Source organism: Arachis ipaensis, chromosome B10, assembly GCF_059453495.1.
Source record: "Arachis ipaensis isolate K30076 ecotype BB chromosome B10, ASM5945349v1, whole genome shotgun sequence".
Taxonomy (NCBI): Eukaryota; Viridiplantae; Streptophyta; class Magnoliopsida; order Fabales; family Fabaceae; genus Arachis; species Arachis ipaensis.
The window spans coordinates 145,288,397-145,307,786 of record NC_142435.1 but is presented as its reverse complement, the minus strand read 5'-3'; the positions used below and the strand labels follow the sequence as shown (position 1 = coordinate 145,307,786).

General features: G+C 32.7%; 2 protein-coding genes across 2 annotated transcripts; both read left to right on the top strand.

The window, feature by feature from the left end:
• The first annotated feature begins 521 nt into the window (after positions 1-521).
• LOC110262428 (putative disease resistance protein At4g27220) lies at positions 522-15,543 on the top strand. The gene is made up of 6 exons (XM_088485319.1): positions 522-673; positions 772-859; positions 9,571-12,299; positions 12,375-13,163; positions 13,876-14,496; positions 15,322-15,543. The coding sequence occupies exons 3-6, from the start codon at positions 9,576-9,578 to the stop codon at positions 15,397-15,399; spliced, it is 4,212 nt and encodes a 1,403-aa protein (XP_088341445.1). The 5' UTR covers positions 522-673; positions 772-859; positions 9,571-9,575; the 3' UTR covers positions 15,400-15,543.
• LOC107621307 (uncharacterized) lies at positions 15,414-18,805 on the top strand. Its single transcript, XM_088495030.1, has 4 exons — positions 15,414-15,818; positions 16,760-17,506; positions 18,113-18,277; positions 18,425-18,805. Exons 1-4 carry the CDS (start codon positions 15,414-15,416, stop codon positions 18,803-18,805), a joined length of 1,698 nt encoding a protein of 565 aa, XP_088351156.1.
• The last annotated feature ends 585 nt before the right edge of the window (positions 18,806-19,390 follow it).

Genomic DNA, 19,390 nt, shown 5'->3' with positions numbered 1-19,390 from the left:
ATAGTTTATTTTTTTTCAAACAAATCGGACCCTCCGATTTGTAGTTTTTTTTTCTCTTCAAACAAATCGGACCGTCCGATTTGAATAAAACACCATATAAAAAAACACCTAATCTTCCAATAATAATGTATTACACATATATTTAATCAATATAAAAAAAATTAGCCTTATAACTTAGTTATTCAAAAATGTTATTTGTACATTAAAATTAATCACTAAAATTAGTTATTATATATTTGTGTATAAATATATATATTATTTAATTTAATTTTAATATATATTTTTATATTTTATATTAATAACTGATTTTAGTGTATACGTAACATAATTGATGTATAACTAACTGGCTTTCTTCTTCATTCCTAACGTCATTTTGTCGTTTTGAGCTTCTCTTTGGTTTCGTTATTCGTTCCTGGATCTTGCTTAGTAATTTCCTTCCTATTTTGACTTGATTATTCTCGCATAAGAAAATTAAAAGAAGATACATATAATAATTATTACATACGATTAGTTGACAAAATCCTCGGTTTGCCAACGGTACAAGAAATCCTGAATTATTTTATTATTATTATTGGGTCTCTCTACATAGAACACTCTTCTATATTCATTGATGGCTGCATTTCTCCATCTACACATATTGCAAGCAATCGGCGTATAACTCTACTTGCCTTCGGTATGATCATAATTTTTTTTATATATATCACTAATTATTGTTCATGTCTTATAATAATAGTAGTCATTCTTGTGTATTGTGTGGTCTTTAATTTCCAGTTTATAGTCTTAAAAGCGTTGAGATTATTGAACGTATCAGAGAAGCGTTTTGGTTGCCAGCTGCAGTTTCTTAATAATAACTATTTTGGTAAGAAACATTCATTTGATAATTCCATGTTTATCTTTTTTTAATTTTAGAGAAAATGACAAATAGGCCCCTGACCTTTTATTCCGCAGACATTTTTGTCTCTGACTATTTGAAAATATTTTTAAGTCATCCACCTCCTTAGAAGTTGGACAGATTAGTCCCTACTTAAAAGTTGGATCTGACAGAGGCGTTTGTATGGAGGGACTAATCTGTCCAACTTTTAAAGAGGTGATGGACTTAAAAGTATTTTCAAATGGTTAAGTATAAAAATATCTGTAGGATAAAAAGTTAGGGATCTATTTGTCTTTTTCTCTTAATTTTATGTTACTTTATTATTGTAGAATATTAATACCCTACTCTCCCCTATAATAGCTTCAAAAGTTTGGAGCATGCTATATATTTATTTATTTATTTTTATTTAAATGAAGTACTATGATCTATGATGTAGCCGAACAATGATTATATATAAATAATATTGCTTGGACAATTATACGAACTAGTGCTCATGAAAATTACGACTATATTCACATAGGGGTGGCAACGGGGCGGGTAGGGGCGGGTTTTTGCTCTACCCGACTCCGCCCCGCCCTACAAAAAATCCGCATAAAACCCGCCCCGCCCTACCCGCGGGTAGTAAAATATAAAACCCTAACCCGCCCCTGCGGGTACCCGCCCCGCCCCTACCCGCCCCTATAATTATTAAATCCAACAAATAAAATAAAATTTTAAAAATTATATAACCACCATTTACATACATAACATAAATTAAAGTAAAAATTTATATATGATATAATATTATTAATCATTTTACTAATTATTTTATATATGTAATATATATTATATATTAAAAATATATATTTATACATATATATTATATATACCGGGGCGGGTAGGGGCGGGTTTAACCTAAACCCGACCCCGCCCCGCCCCGTCCAAGAACCCGCCCCGTTAAAACCCGCCCCGGTGCGGGGGCGGGTAATTACCCGCCCCGAGCGGGTAGGAGCGGGTGGGTACCCGCGGGTTCGGGTAGTGTTGCCACCCCTATATTCACACTGTAAGCTAGCATTAACCTTAAATCATTATTGATTGTTACTGCATTCATAAACTTTATTTTGCACTGAAACTATCTTAAGTAGGGTGTTAAATTCAAATCGATCTAAATTAAATCGCTCATTTAATCTAATTCAAATCGAAAATTGATTAAAACTGTATTAATTTGGATTCAATTGGATTTTGTTTTTGTAAATCGTATGGTTCGAATTGGATTTCGATCTACTTTTCAAAACTGATCCAATCCAATCCAAACTGCACAATATGTTATAGTATTATTATTTTATTATTATATTTATAATTTTACTTATAATATGATTAATTTGTTATAAATTTGTATATTATTCATGTATTATTATTATTTAATAAATATTTTATATTTAAAATGAGATTTATTTATTTATTTATTTTAACTAATTTATAATTTTATTTCTATTATTATGTTATTATTAATTTTTTAAGATATTATGAAGACTTATTATATCAGTGTTAGTTATTTAAAATTTAATATTAAAACTTATTAAATATATTTAATTTTTTAATTTATAGAACCACAAATCCAATCCAATCCAAACCACATCCAAACACTCCTAATTTCAAAACCACCTAGCATAACTTTTCGGAACATAACAATGTAACATTACTACATTATAGTGATAATGTTATCTTTTTTTTTTCTAAAGATAGTAGGTTATATTTCATTAACTATTGAAAAATGAAATACAAAGATGTCCAAAAGCAGGACAGCATAATGAAATGTGTGGATTTTCCAAAAATACTACATTAAAGGTATTCATCCAACAGTGCGTGGTCGAAAAACGAAAAAAAATCTTAAAGAAGAAAGAATGATAAATCAAATTGAATGCAACTAAGAGCTTGCCTCATGGAGATGACGACCTAAATTGGGAGTTCTTTGGATTTCACGGAGCAATTTGACAGAGCTTGCTAGAATGGCAGACGGCATTGAAGTAGAACCTTCAAAAATCAACTGGTTGCGAGCTTTCCAGCAGTTCCAGCAAATGATGGCAAGCAATTGAGGATTACGGTCAGCATTCTTCAACGTGTTAAGCATCTCTGTTGATGCAATCCACCATGTCCAAAAGTCGTTAGGGCTCTGAGGGGGAAGACAATCACGAAGATAACTCTGAGACCATACATCTTTAATTCTAGAGCAATCGATCAAACAATGAGTGACTGTTTCGGTTGCTTCATAATAGCAGGGGCATATTGGTGATATAGATGGGATGCGGTGATGAATCTGAGCAAGCACTGGAAGCCGGCCATGGAGAACTTTTCAGATAAATAGCTTAATTTTGTGAGGCAAGTTCAACTTCCATAGATCAATCCACGACTTTTTCTGCTGCATATAATTAGGGCAAAGCTCCAAAGGCGGATGGTAAAATATATAGCTAATTCTGTAACTTGAAGCTGTATCATATTGCTTGGATTTATTCAAATTCCATTGCAATTTGTCCCTACTCTGCTGAATTTTAACTGACAAAATTCTGTTTGCAACGTCTTGGGAAAATAATTCTCGAATGAGATTTTGATTCCAATTCCTATCTTCAGTAATTAGATCTTTAACTATTGGAACCAGCTCAGAAATAGCCTGTTTATTTGGCATGTCAGAAACCATTAAAGGATACGGAGGAGGCAGTCAAGGATTCTCAAAGGTTCGGATATTCTCTCCAGTATCCACAGCCCAATTAAGACCTTTTTCAACAATTTTTCGGCCTTCCAGTATGCTCCTCCATCTCCAAGAAGGTAAGACTCCAATTTCTGCCGTTATAGCATTACCACTGCTAAAGTATTTACCTCTTAGGATTTTGGATAATAAGGAAGTAGGCTGTGTTACGAGTCGCCAAAATTGTTTGCCTAAAAGCGCCAGATTTTGGATTCTGAGATCTTTAAATCTAAGGCCTCCTTCTTTTCGTGGGCGAGTCATAGTGTCCCAGCTAATCCAAGCCATCCGCCTTTCAGAACCTTTTTGTCCCCACCAGAACTGAGAAAGTAGAGAGTAAATTTTCGAAATTAAATCATCAGGCAACTTAAAGCAAGACAATGTATAAATGGGAATAGCTTCTCCCACTGCCTTAAGCAATACGTGTCTACCACCTGACGATAGAAGATTGCGCTTTCACCCTTGGATTCTTTTCTGAACCTTTTCTTTGATCATACTAAAAGAAGCCTTTTTCGATTTAGAGACTGTAGAAGGCAAACCAAGGTATTTGTCCTAAGCCCCAATATGATTAATATTCATAGAGTTAGCCAGTAGTGTACGAGTAGTGGAGAGAGTGTTGTGGCTAAAGAATACAGCAGATTTATTATGATTTACCCTCTGGCTACTGATGCTTTCATAAGAATTCAATAAATGCAGGATATTTGAACATGCTTCAGGATTAGCCTTACAGAATAAGATGAAATCATCAGCAAAGCGGAGGTGGTTGACCTTGGGACATCGCCTATGTATCTAAAGATCCTGAATTAGTCTGTTTTGTTCTGTCTTGTGTAGCAAGAAGGAGAGACATTTTGCACAGAAAAGAAAAAGATAGGGAGATAGAAGATCTCCTTGTCGAATACCTCTATTTGGTTTGAAGAAACCATAAGGTTGTCCTTTCACAATAACAGAATAAAAAATAGTTGTCACTAATTCTCGAATCCACATGATCCACCGGGAGTCAAAATCAAACTTCTCCAATATAAACCAAAGAAAGTGCCATTCCACCTTATCATATGCCTTACTCATATCTAATTTTAGCGCCATTTCATTTTCGAGTCCCCTTTTTTTGTTCTTCAAGTAATGCATACACTCGTGAGCAACTAGGATATTATCAGAGATTAATCTGCCTTTAATAAAAGCACTCTGCATAGGGCTAATTATTCTATTCATCATACCCTGAAGTCTATGTACAAATACTTTGGAGATATTCTTGTAAAAGACTAAAGATAGGCTTATTGGTCTTACATGAGTCATATCTTTAGCATCAGAAATCTTGGGAATAAGACAGATCTGAGTGTGGTTAAAACCCTTCAAAATTCTGCCCCCTGAAAAAAGCTCTTAACTGCTCAAAACACATCACCACTAAGTATGTTCCAGAAGCTTTGAAAAAATTTTGCTGTCATACCATCATCTCCTAGAGCACTTTGAGGATGAATGCTAAATGTTGCACGTTTCACTTCCTCTATAGTCACTGGTCTTTGAAGCCTACGGTTCATGTGAGCTGTAACCTTAGGTTCAAAATCAGTAAACAGAAGTTCAGGGTTCTCATGACAAGTGGAGGAAAAGATGTCCTTGAAATAAGATTCAGCCACAGAAGCAATACCAGCATTTGAAGTAGCCATTTCACCATCACTGCCAGTTAGTTGCCAAATTCTATTCCTTCGGGTTCGATTTCTAAATTTCTGATGGAAGAAAGCTGTATTCTGATCACCGGATTAAGATTTCTCATTTTGCAATGCTTTTTTAAGTTTGTCCTCTATTTCTGAAATGATGTCGCCTCCATGAATTCCTGCTAAATGAAGTTCCTCTAATTCAGACTGTAGTAAATCAATCTCCACCTTCGAATCAGATCTGTGTTCTTGCTGCCATCTGATAATCTTATGCTGACAATGCTTTATTTTTTGAGCTAGGATATACATGGCTGAACCATCAATCTGTTCGTGCCAAACCTCTCTAACAATCTGCCTTATTTCATCATTGGAACACTATCTTTCTTGGAAATTTGAATCGGCGTTTAGATCTCTCAGTTATCGGATTAGAGTCTAAGAGAAGAGGGGAGTGATCCGAGCCTGATTCTGACAGTCTAAGAACCATTGCATTGGGATAGAGTTGCTGCAATCAACTCCTATCAGGAATCGGTCCAGTCTTTCCTGTATCAACTCATCACCCCTCCGTCTATTCGACCAAGTGAATGGTCTTCCGACCATACTAATATCAATCAGAGAATTATCATCAATAAAACTGTTAAAGGTTTCGATAGAAGAAGGAGATTTAGCACCCCCACCTGCTTTCTCTAATTGATTAGAAATATCATTAAAATCACCCATTAATACAACCTTACCATCAAACTGTTGGGTGACTGAGGTTAATTCAGCAAACTGGGCCATTATATGTTGATCATTTGAACTGAGATAAACACCTAGAACACCATAGGGATCATTAGAACCAGCTGTCAGAACTGATGCCGCAATGAAGAATCTACCATGCTGTAAAATCTGAACAGTGCAACCATCCCTCCATGTCATTGCCAAACCCCCTGATAATCCATCCGGATCCACAATAAACCATTCCTTGAAACCACAAGATCTTAGTTTTCCTTCAACTTGTCGAGATTGATTTTTTGTTTCACAGATAAAACCAACCTCGGGGAGCAGGATTTGCAAATCCCTTTAAGATTGTGGATTGTTAGGGGTCTCCCCAAACCCCAACAATACCACGAGAGCAGTTTCATATTTCTTTGGGTGCCACTTGAAGGCTGGCACCCTCCACCGTCATAGCATCAGAGACAATATCATTGAGACAAATTTTCTTTGAAATATCTTTAGTACCATTACCTCCACTCCTCCATTTGAAACCTATCACAGACTTTCTGGCAAGTTGTTTCAGGTTTGGCTTTTTGTTCTCCTTTTTAAGCTTGGATATGACGTTGTTATTGTGTTGGACATTATTCATGGGATAGGATATCTCCAATAAAGCATTAGAAGAAGAATTAGTATTAGTAGCCGTACCTATGTTTTCTGATTCACCCTCATTTTCTGCTCTAGAACCCGAATTGGCAACAATTTTTTCATTATTCTGTTTTTTCTGATCATCTTGCACACTCATTTTTGAGAAACTATCAAAAAGCCAAGCAGGTAGAGATTTTTTCTTTGGTTGAGCTGGAATAGAACCATCCCGAGGTTGGTTAAGATTGAAGGAAGCTCTCTTTTCAGTTAAACACCTACCGACTTGATCTGCCTTAAGCCATTCACCAACTCTATCTTCCTTGATATTGTTTTGGGCAGAATTATCAATAAAACAATGGCAGTTCTTAGATTCATGCCCCAATTTTGCACAATAAGTACAGAACACACCTATACGTTCATAGCGTACTCCAATTTCCAGCATTTTCTGATTAGGATCAAGCAATTTCAGTGTATCCCTCACTCTTTTATCACCGTTCAGTTCCACTTTAGCCTTCACTATGCGTGTATCTTTGCCTCTAACTTCAAATAGAGCAACATCTTCAATTTGACCAAGTCTCCCACCCAATTTTCGGCCAACCTCAAGTGTTTTGTATTGTTCAGGCAATCCCCAAAATTGTGTCCATACAGGAAAAGAAGAGATGTGATTATCCTCCATGTTTATTGACTACTTCCATTTGCGAACATGAATAACAAAACTCTTGAATAACCAAGGTGAACCCCTCTCAATTCGAGTCACATCACAGTCATTCTCAAAGAAAAATTGAAACTGGTTACTGGATTTTTCGACTACTCTGAATCCTTCTGGTTTATTCCTTATTGCATAGAGAGCTCCTTCCATGGTACCTATGGAAAAGATCCAATCTGAGAAAATTCTTTCAGACAGGCTCCGTATACAGGCTTGAATTCCTTCAGAAACATCTTCATAAGCTAAAACGATCAAGTCATCATCCTCCTGATCACTATCAATTATACGAAGGTTATGAGTCTCTGATTTGTTGCTCATGGTGTATAGAGAAAAAGAGAAAAACAGAATTGGTATTTAATGATTTCAGAGAGAAATAAGATATATGAAATGAGTGAATTAGAAAATGGAATGAATTGGGAGAGAAAACGAAAATTAGGGAACTAAGTGGAAAAGAAAGTAAGAGAAGAAAATAGAAAAAAATGAAAAAGACTTTGACAAAGAAAAGACAAAGAAAAGTGTAACCATGGAGGCGGCGCAGTAAATGGCACTTTTTTTTTTATATAATAAATCAAATTTTATTGAAGCCCCGGATAATATATACTAACTAGGCAATTGTGACCATGCTTTTTGGGTTGGTATTTACTTACAGTGTACGTATCAGATTAGTTTCCAAATTTTCAATAATAAACATGATTTATTTCACTTATTTAGCCATATTAGTTTGGTAAAAAATTATATGATGAGCATGAGACGCAAAAAATAAATCTCCAGACAAACTGATAAAAAAGTTTTAAAATAAAAAAATATTGGTCCACATAATTTTTTTAATTATTTTTAGTTCAAAGCCTTCAACTAACAAGTAGGGTCCAAACTCCAAAGCCTTCAACTTGTACCATAAAATAATTTGACTTGATTTCCATTCTTAACTAATATTATAATTATTGAAAACTAATTTATTAATTTATAAATTTAATTTTAAAATGATTTTTTTATTTTTTTATATATACACCAATTAATTTATTCCAATTGATTTCCATTCTCTTATAACTTTATACAACATTTCTTTTGGAGAATGATTAAAATATTTCACCTGGAAATTTAGGCAACATTTTTATTTTATATTTTATTATAGATATAAGGATTATTTTTTACTCAATACTTAAGGTTAATACTAAAATCTAAATACATAATCAAAATACTAAGGACAAATATTTTATTCTTAATTGACAAAAATATGTAAGAAGTAAAGAAAGGGACCTATTAATCTTCAAGGCTGTTGGGTTGGGGTATTTTTATTTTCATTTTCAATAAAATGATATAAAAAACTCCAAAATTTTCTTTGGTGAAAATATTTCTGGCAAAAACTGCACGAAACTAGAATCATATTTTCTTGTTTCCAACCAATTGTTTTAAGTGTTGAAAATATTTCCAGCTAAAAAATCACTGCTTTTTGTTGTGAAAAAAATTGAATAGGAAAAGAATTAATCAAACAGGGGAGAATTTAGAGAGAATTAAGAGAGAGATAATTCTATTGATGGAATTCTAGAAAAGGAAAAGATACAAATTACTTAATTTCTTCTCCCTATTATATTTTTACTATCTCTATTTATAGTAAATCAATTACTAATGAAACTATCCAAATTGGACCTTGGCCTATATTTTACTCGCAACACTTTTATTTTTCTTTCTTGTGATAATCTTAAAAATTGACCAACTAAACATATTTTCATTGTTTTTTGTAATTGGAAACAAAATTTTCTTTGACAAACCTATCATGTTTTTAAAAATGCAAAAATGTGAAAATGAAAATTATTTATATTTCCACAAAACAATCCACTCCTAAAGAGCTTAGGTCTGTGTTTAATTTTAGCCTAATAAAATTAATTAACCAAGTTAGGTAACCAACAAAAAAACAATTAATTAACCAAGTTGAAATGATACATGATGAATTCCCCAACTAAGATAACTCATACAAATGGTATCATTTCATATAATTTTTTTTTAAATTGATGATAATAATAGAATTTAATTTTGATGCATTGTTAGTGTAAAGTAATTTTACATATGCATCCAATTATGTAATGACGCATAAGTAAAAATAACTATTTTTTACATTGACTGCGTGAATGGTCATTCAAAAGAACGAATGTAGTTGTACGCCTGCGTAAAATTAAACTCTATAATAACAATGGTATTCATAATTCATCATATCACATGCCATATATTTCTAGTTTTATTTTCAATCTAACACTAATATATTACTACCATTTTGGTTTTCTTCTGAAAAAAGAGACAATGGAATTTCTTGTGGCATTAGCAACTGGAGTTGTGACAAAACTTGGGGAGTCATTAGTAGCACCAATCACAAACCAATTTGCATACATAATCCGCTACAAAAGAAATGTGAAGAATTTGGAGAGCCAGATGAAGGAATTGGAAGGCAAGAAACTTGGAGTGCAAGCAACTGTGGATGCAGATAAAAGGAATTCACATCAAATTGCATCTAATGTTGAAGATTGGCTTTGCAAGATAGACACAATTGAGAATGAATTACAAGGATTCTATGAAGATGATGAACAAGTGAAAAACAAGTATCTGAATTTGGTGTCATGTTATTCATTGAGCAAGAGAGCCAAAAAATTAACCAATGATATTATGAGGCTCAAGGAAGAGAAATTTGAAATCATATCTTACCCTAAACCCCCACCAAGACTTGGATCAAGATTCTTGAATGGTACTACTATTAAGAGCTTCCAAACAAGAGAATCAATCATGTGTGAGGTCATAGATAAATTGAAAGATGAAGATGTGAATAGAATTAGCATATGTGGAATGGGTGGTGTTGGAAAAACCACCTTTGTGAAAGAAGTGATCAAGATTTTAGAGGCAGATAAGTCTTTTGATGAGGTTGTCATGGCAGTGGTGTCTCAAACTCCAGATTGCAGGAAGATCCAAGGTCAGATTGCTGATGCCATTGGATTGAAGCTTGACAAGGAAACTGATCAAGGAAGAGCTCTTCAACTGCATGATCGATTGAAGAATATAGATAGTGTTCTGATAGTGCTAGATGATGTTTGGACAGACCTTGATTTTGAATCCATTGGCATTCCTTCCACAAGTTGCAAGATCTTATTCACTTCAAGAATCCAAGATGTGTGCATCAAGATGAAGAGTCAAAGGAATTTCACAGTTTCTGTCTTGTCCCGAGACGAAAGCTGGGATCTTTTCAATGAGACTATTGGAGCTAATCTTGCAGAGAAACCTGACATCCATGACATAGCAAAAGAAATTGCAAACCAATGCAGGGGATTGCCTATCGCGATTGTAACAATAGCGAAAGCATTGGCGAATAAAGAGAAGCATGCTTGGGAGGATGCATTGGAGCAACTGAGGAATTCATCAGTAGAATCTTTTCCTGAAATGCAGACTAGTGTCTTTTCTTGCATTGAGCTAAGTTACAACTTTCTTGGTGGTGAAGAAAAGTTCTTCCTTTTCCTCTGTTCCTTATTACCAGAAGACTTTGACATTCCCATTGAAGTCCTATTCAGACATGGTGTGGGATTAGGAATGTTCAAAGGCATTGATGCTTTGTGGAAAGTTAGAAACCGGGTGCACACAATCGTCGATAGACTGAAAGAATGCTTCATGCTGTTGGATAGCAATGTGGAAGAGTGTGTTAAAATGCATGATGTTGTTCGCGATACTATCGCCTCTGTAGCAGCAAAATATCATCATCATTTGGAGTGTTATAGCAGTGCAATCTCACTAATCTTTGAGAAGAAAACAGAACTTCCTCATGTTTCAAATTGTCAAAAGCTGAAGCTTTTACAAGTATCATCAAAGGGAAAGGAATCTGTTCCAGAAAATTTCTTCCAAGGCATGAACAAACTCATGGTACTAAGTCTGCAAAATGTGTTGATTCAATCTATGCCTTCTACACTTTCAGCTTTGGACAACATCCACACTCTAAGATTAGAAGCTTGCAATGTTGGAGACATATCCATAATTGGCCAGAAACTCATGAAATTGGAGATTCTAAGCTTTGCTAAATCAAGTATCAAGGTATTGCCATTAGAAATTGGGCAACTAACTTTGCTAAGATTGTTGGATTTAACTGAATGCAATCATCTTATTCAAATTTCTGCTACTGTTTTGGCAAGCTTATCTAGGCTAGAGGAACTCTATCTTAGAGTAAGAAATTTTCCTTCAAAGGAATCTAATCATATCCTCTTTGAGTTGCAATGCTTATCTCATCAGCTAAAAGTTCTTGAGTTTGCATTTATTATGGTAGATGAATTTCTTCCCAAAGACTTAATCTTCAAAAACATTGTAAGGTTTTGGGTCTATGTGGGAGATTCATCTACCATTTCCCATGGTCTTGTTCCTAGGGGATACCTACACCCAAATGTGCTGACATTAAATAACACATATTACAGTTACATCAAGAAGAGTGTGATCATTCAACATTTTCTTCAAAGAGTTGAAATTCTCAGCTTAGATGATATCAAGAACTTAAAATGTGTCATATCAGATTTAGATGAAGAGGGATTTCCACTTCTGAAAAATCTGATCATTGAGTCCTGCAACAATTTAGAGTATGCTGCAGATTCATGTGATGATCATTGTGTTTTTCCACAAGTTCAATCAATTTCTTTGAGGAATTTGGAGAATTTAAAAGCAATAATATGTCATGTGGCCCATCATTTGAGTCAAAAGGTTGACTTTAGTGCATGCCAATGCTTTGGAAGCCTACAAGTTCTTAAAATAGAATATTGTAAAAGTTTGAAGACCATCTTCACATTATTGTTTCCAAGGAGAACTACTAGTTTGGCCAAACTTCAATGCTTGCATGTGGTTGAAAGCCATGGAATAGAATGCATTGTTTCAATCAATACAATCAAGGTTGATGACTCAATTATTGTGTTTACTAATTTGGTGGAATTGAAGCTGCAAGAACTTCCAAATTTGACTGCATTCATCAAAACTAGTATTATGCATGAGCACCATTCACCTTATAAGGTTAGTGTATGTTTTATTTTTGTCCTTTTTAGTTAACATATTGCATACTATTCTAACCAAATGATATTTTAGCAGGTTCAAGAATCCAATACATTACTTGAAAACTTTATTGAACATGATCAAGAGTTTTCCGGGTCAGCTTCGGAATCAGATTCGAGTGAACATATGAACATTGGTTGTGCACTTTTTGAATCTAATTCATTGCAATTGTTTCCAAAGTTAGAGAAAATTTTGCTACGGGCATGTTCATCATTAAACATAGTTTTTGATATGAAACCATCACAATCAGAAGATCAACATGTGGATAATGCTGCATTTTTTGCTCAACTAAAAGAGCTAGAGTTATCATGGCTTAATAATCTAAACCACATTTGGGGTTCTGTTCCAAGAAACATTCAAGGCTTTCATAAACTGAAATCAATCAAAGTTGCAAACTGTGATTCTTTGAAATATATATTTACTCCAAGCATTGTAAGAGCTCTTACTCAACTTGAGAAATTGGTGATACAAAGTTGCATGTCCCTAGAGAAATTTGTTGGGAATGAACAAGGCCAAAATGTGGAAACCCTTGTGTTTGTTCAATTGGAATCTTTAACACTTAAGGATCTTCCACAGCTTGTGAATTTTGGTCCAAATTCTTACATGATATTGTGGCCAGCTATGAAGTCTTTATGCATTGATGGTTGCCCCCTGCTCAAGGCATCTAATGTATGTGTACAAGAGAATTTCAATGTCATGTCCAATTCAACAACAACCCATGATGTTGGAACTACTACTTCTATGGAAGATTCTCCTAGTCTGAGGTTTCTTCAATGTTGTTTTGGAGGCACAAAGGAATTGTTAGTTTCCAATTCAAAGGCAAAGGTACTATAAGTAATTTTCTCTTGAGTGAATACCTCACCCGACCTCTGACAATTATCTCGAAAGGACAACGAGGTCCCCAAGAAAAAAAAACACCCAATCCGACCCCTGATCTTTTTTTTTAGGACTGATTAGCCTCTGTGAAAAAAAAAATAATAATAACATTAACTTTTTTTGGCAAAGGGGCTAATCAATCCCATAAAAGTAAATCTCAAGGAGTCGGATTGAGTATTTTTTTTGTCAAGAGCCTCATTGTCTTTTGAGGTAATTGTCATGGATTATTTTGGGTTTTTCTCTTTTCTTTTATGCTCACTGTAATCATCATCAATTCCTTACTTTAGTTATATATTGCCAATATTTTTTCTGACTTGAAAAATAAAATAGTAGAAAAATTAGTGATGACAACTTATATTATAAAAACTCTATTATTTATCCATCTTGATAATTTTGTCCACCTATCCTCCCATTATCCTTTATTTTATATATTCTAGCCTCCTAACCGATTTGAGTTGGTAGTTAGTTCACTCGTCTGCTTAAGCAAATGTTAGAGGATTCAACTCGCACCTTTTATATGTAGTATAGACGTTTAGATGGAGATCTGATTTAAGATGGATTAGTCCTAGTCCTGCCGATCTGAAAAATAACATTCCAAGCTCCTAATAAGATGTATTATTAGTTACATAATAATATCCCTAATTCACAGCTTTCTTTGCAGGATTTGAAAATGGAGGAAGGTGTTGTTGATGCTAAGGAAATCAATTTCTTCAATGAAATGGGAGGATCTCCAATGCCAATTTTGGAACATGTTATAATAAAAGGATGGGATTCCCTAGATGTCTTGTTTCACCTTAAACAAAGTGAAGATTCTAATAATACCATTGTTGTCAATTGTTTGGTGAAACTTATGACAATGCAATTACCATCAAGCCCTTTAGGTGTCATTGCATTCAATAACATCACTCTCTTAAGTTTAGAAGCTTGTCATAGATTGAGATATATATGCTCATATTCCATAGCAAAGCTTCTTGTCAAGTTACAAGAAATAAAAGTATCAAACTGTAAGGTTGTTGAGCAACTATTCCAAAGTGAAGAGCATGAGATTTGTGTTGATTATTTAGAATGGCCATCATTGAAGAGAATTAGCATCATCAATTGTAGCATGCTTGAAGTTGTGATTAGTAAAGTGGAAGAAGGGAAGATAAATAGTTTCATCATCACCTCATTTGCTCAATTACAGTCTCTTACACTGACCCATTTACCAAATGTTATAAGCTTTTGCAATAATACATTTTTGGAGAATGGCCATGGGAATGAGTATTTCAAACAAGATCATGAGGTAACTATTTACCAACTTTATGTAACAAGTAATTAATTAATCCACTTAATTAAATTGATAACAATGGATATTATATAGCCTTTTTTTTTATTCTTGTTCTGATAAAATCATTACTCATATTTGTGGTTAATAGCTTCAAACTAATTTTTTTAATTTAATTTTTTATCATAAAAAATAACTTTGAGATTATGCATGTAGTTGATTACCTTACTCTACTATTTAAGTGAAAAGCCAAGAAACTCTTAGTAATATAATAAGGGTTTAATTACTCTGTTGGTTCTATAGTTTCGTGAAATTTTTAATTAAGTTCCTATACTTTTTTTTTAATTGGGTCCCTGTACCAATTTTTTTTTTTCAATTAAGTCCCTCTTAATTGTAATTGGCTTAATTTTATAGGGATTCAACTAAAAAAAAAAGAATTGGTACAGGGACCTAAATAAAAGGAAAAAAAAGTGTAGGAACCCAATTAAAAAAATTTTTTGATGCAAGGATTCAATTAAAAGAAAAAAAAAGTATAGGGACCTAATTGAAAATTTTGCGAAACTATAGGGACCAGCAGAGTAATTAAACCTATAATAAGAGTAGTCACCAAAAAAAACCTATAATAAGAGTAATGTTATATGATTAATAAAATTTATTATTGACTACAAATATTATTAATATTGATAAAAATATTGGCTTTTTAGTATTTTTCATATAATAATAACAAAAACAACTAATTGAAAATAATATATTTTTTACATTCAATTATTTTAAAATATTTGAATTATATTACCATTTATTTGCTTGATTTTAAAAAGATAAAATATATATTTTGTTTTGTAGAGAGCAAGTAGTAGTGAGGAAGAAAGAAACACAAGGCTTGATGCTCCACTCATAAATGGTTCCAATTTCCAAACCTAAGACACATAGCAATAATGGGATGCAACAAAATGAGTTGCTTATTCTCTCCTTCAACTTCAAAAAGCCTTATTCATTTGCAAGTTCTAGAGATATGTGGCTGTGGAGACATAGAAGAAATAGTATCTTTTGAAGACACTAAAGTGATGAGTGTAATAAGTAATAAGATTGTGTTTCACAACTTGCAGCATCTAAAACTTGAAAATCTACCAAAGCTCAAGGCCTTTTGCAAGGGTTCATATGACTTTGATTTTCCATTATTACATGAAGTATTCTTAAAAAATTGCCACATGATGGAGATATTTTCATTTGGGTCTTCATACACTCCAAAGTTGGATAAAGTAACCATGGAAATTGGAAATGTTGCCAAGAACATATGGATGGGAGATCTAAATGCTACTATGCCACTATGTAAAGGAATGGTAAGTATAATTATTCTTATAATTCACATATGATCTTGTGTGCAACATAAATTCTTTTTAAAATTAAAAACACTAAAGCTATATATTCTAAGAGTCCCTTAGATTTCTATTTTTATTTTTATTTTTAATGTTTTCTATTTTCACAGTTTTAGAAATGAAAAAAAATAAAGCAGAACAGTAAGGTAGCGTTTGTTTTGAGGTACTGAGATATAGATTGAGAGACTGAGACTCATATTATGTTTGTTGGTTCAGAGACTGGTACTAAATTTTCTGTCTCTGTCTCTAAAATTTCAGTATTTCAATACCTCCAAAAAGTAAGGACATAAGGGACTAAAATTTTTAGAGATGGAGACTGAAACTTTAATAACATTTTATACCTAAAATACCCTCATTTCAATTAATTAATTCCAATTTTACCCTTTGTGCAAATTAAATTAGAGTTTTATTCTTGTTTCAATTCTGTCTCCCATTTTGCACCAAATAGAATACTGAGATTTATTTCAATATCTGTCTCTTAGTCTCTGTCTCTCAGTCTCATTCTTTCTATCTCTGTCTCTCCACCAAACGCTACCTAAAAGACGAAAATATAGTTTTTTAATTTTTACTTTGATTTTCACAAAATTTAAAAAATAAAAAATATTAAAATGAAAAGCTTTTTCCAAATGAATTTATTCAAATAATATGAGAAGTATTCCAACAAAAAAAAGGAAGACAAATTCTTGTTTAAATATATCATTTGCATGCATATAGAATCTAGATCATTTTAATTTTCTTTTTATGTACATATAACACATATACATGATTATTCACATAATAATCTCTTGGTTAGAATAAACATTCAAGTTATGTTTATTAATTGGTTATATGATGATATATTCTAATTTTTTTTTATCATGATATATATAATTTAATTTACCCAAGTGTATTATTCATGGTTTCAGTTGACATTTCAAACTTCAGAAACACTTAGATGGATCAAGCAACATTCATGGGCACTAAGATATTTGACCAAAGAAAAGGAGTTGACTATTGAAGGTTTTCAAAGGCTTCTAAATCTTGTTCCCTCCAATGTGATGCACCTCTTTCAAAACCTAAATCAACTCACAATTAAAGATTGTGATTCACTAGTAGAGGTGTTTGAATCACAAGGAATAATAATGATGAACAAAAAAGAAGTCACAAACTATGAGTTACAATCAATGAGTTTGCAACATCTTCCAAAGTTGACCCACATATGGAAAATTCATGGTGGTGTTTTGGGATTCAAAAAGCTAAGAGTACTCAAAGTTGAACATTGTGGCAGTTTGTGTAGCTTGTTTTCTCCATCCATGGCCAAAAGCCTAGTGCAACTTTGGCACCTAAGAGTACATAATTGCCACATGATGGAGGAGATAATTGAAGAATCATCATCATCAAATGAGGATCAAATTATTGTATTTCCATTGTTGAATAAGTTGGAGCTTCGTCATCTTACTAACTTCAAGTGTTTTTCCTCCGAAAGAACCTTAGATATTGAGCTTCCTTCTTGTGAAGAAATGGTGATTGAAAAATGTCCAAATATGACAAGCTTTTGCTATGGAGATGTTAAAACACCAAAGCTTCTTCAGATATATAAAGGTTCATATGAGTATGTAGACTTGATGGTTGACCTTAATGCCACCATCCATTATGCTAATAAGAACTCCAAGGTAGGTACTTGCATTTTCATTGTGGGAGTTTATTATTTAGGTAAAAAGGTATTTTTTTTTATTAAGACAAAGCAAAGAATTTTTTTTTATTTTAAGCTAGCAACATGTTTTCTATAATAAAAAGTAAAAACATAGTTTTTTTTTATTATTTTTTTATTTGAATCCAAAAATGCATATGTTAGAATATTTTTATTTTAAAAAATTATGAAAAATCAACTTTTAATTAGTCAACTTTAGTGTTTAAGTTGATAATTTAGGTTTAGAATTAAAAGTTTATAATTTAGAGTTTAAAATTTAAGATAAATAAAATACTTTAAAAAATATAACTGAAAAAAAATAGTTATTTAGTATTTTTAAATTTTTTAAATTAATCATAATCGAAAATAAGAAGTGATGTTATAATTAAAAATAGGTGAAAACTTAGGTGCAATCAACTTCATGTGAAGTTGATAAATGAGAATAGTTAGATAACAATTTAGTCAAATTATTTAAATGGTTCTTAGCTATCAACTTCACATGAAACTGACTGCACCTGAGTTTTCACCTTAAAAGTAATAATAATAATATTGATTGAGTTTATACTAATAAGATGGATATATTTGATAGGTTCCACAACAAACCTTAGAGAGAAGCAGATTCATAGAGCAAGATCATCATCTCCTTGATTACTTAAGAAGTCAAACAGAGCTGTTTGTTGAAGATAGTGAAACATTGTTGCATTGTGTTCCATTCAACATGTTTCATAGGTTCCAACACATAAAACAACTTAAGGTACGAGAATGTGGTTCAATTGTTGAGATCTTTGAATCAAAATCAAAATCAAATGGTGATGATGATGATGATGATGAAGGTTATTGTTACCCCAAAACATTTTACAATTACAACATGCAAGAGCTACATCTTTATGCTCTTCCCAAGTTGATGAACATATGGAGAGAAAACCATGGAAGAATCTTAACCTTTGGAAATCTTAGAAAGCTAAAGATTGGATTTTGTGGCGGTTTGAAAAGCCTGCTTTCTCCTTCCATAGCTAGAGGCCTTTCTCAACTCCAAGAGTTTTCAGTACATGAATGTGAGGAGTTGGAGAAAATAATGAGTGATGAAGAATCAATCCACAATGTGAAGATTATTGAATTCCCATCATTGCAATGGTTAACTCTTTATCAACTTCCAAGCCTTGGGTGCTTTTGTTCAAGTTCTTATCATTTTGAGTTGCCATCCTGCCATGACATAATTATCAAAGAATGCCCCAAAATTGAAGCTTGTTGCAAAGGAATAACCAAAACTTTCCAAAATTGAAGCTTGTGTAAGTGCTAGTATTGTTAATCTTTAAATGTTATAAATTAATTTCTTTTTTAATTTATTTGTTTATCTGTAAGTTCTTCAAGCGGATTCATACGAAACAGGGGTAGAGCTAGATTAACTTTTAGGGAGGGACAAAAAAAAATTTACAATTAACAAAGACCAAAATAAAAAATTTAAAGAGAGCTAAATTAAATTTTATATATAATTTGAGGAAAGAAGATTGTAACAAGTGAGTTGATGCATGCTCTTAATTAAGAGACTTTTATAAGTTTAATTAATTTTTTTTATTTTATTCAAGTTTGATATTTATTTTTTGATTTTGTATGTTTAATTAAAAAGAGAAAGGTGGTGTCAATGTTGGTCAGAACTTTAATGCTAGAGAAATTGTCTAGGCACAACAATAGAGAACACTTTTAAGCAGTGTTGCTTTCTTTGACATTTCTAAAGATGTATTTGTTGTTGAATCAATGTAAAATATTTTGCTGCCCGTAACTTCCCATATTTTCCATCTTTGGGTAAACTATTTTAGATCAGTTTTAATTTAGTTTTAAAATTTTAAACGTCTTATTTTAATTTTAA

Coding starts and splice junctions, on each gene's coding strand:
- LOC110262428 (XM_088485319.1), top strand. CDS start 9,576: ATGGAATTTCTTGTGGCATTAGCAACTGGAGTTGTGACAAAACTTGGG. Junction 12,300..12,374: donor AGCACCATTCACCTTATAAG/GTTAGTGTATGT, acceptor ATATTTTAGCAG/GTTCAAGAATCCAATACATT. Junction 14,497..15,321: donor ATTTCAAACAAGATCATGAG/GTAACTATTTAC, acceptor TTTGTTTTGTAG/AGAGCAAGTAGTAGTGAGGA.
- LOC107621307 (XM_088495030.1), top strand. CDS start 15,414: ATGGGATGCAACAAAATGAGTTGCTTATTCTCTCCTTCAACTTCAAAA. Junction 17,507..18,112: donor ATGCTAATAAGAACTCCAAG/GTAGGTACTTGC, acceptor TATATTTGATAG/GTTCCACAACAAACCTTAGA. Junction 18,278..18,424: donor AACACATAAAACAACTTAAG/GTACGAGAATGT, acceptor GCTCTTCCCAAG/TTGATGAACATATGGAGAGA.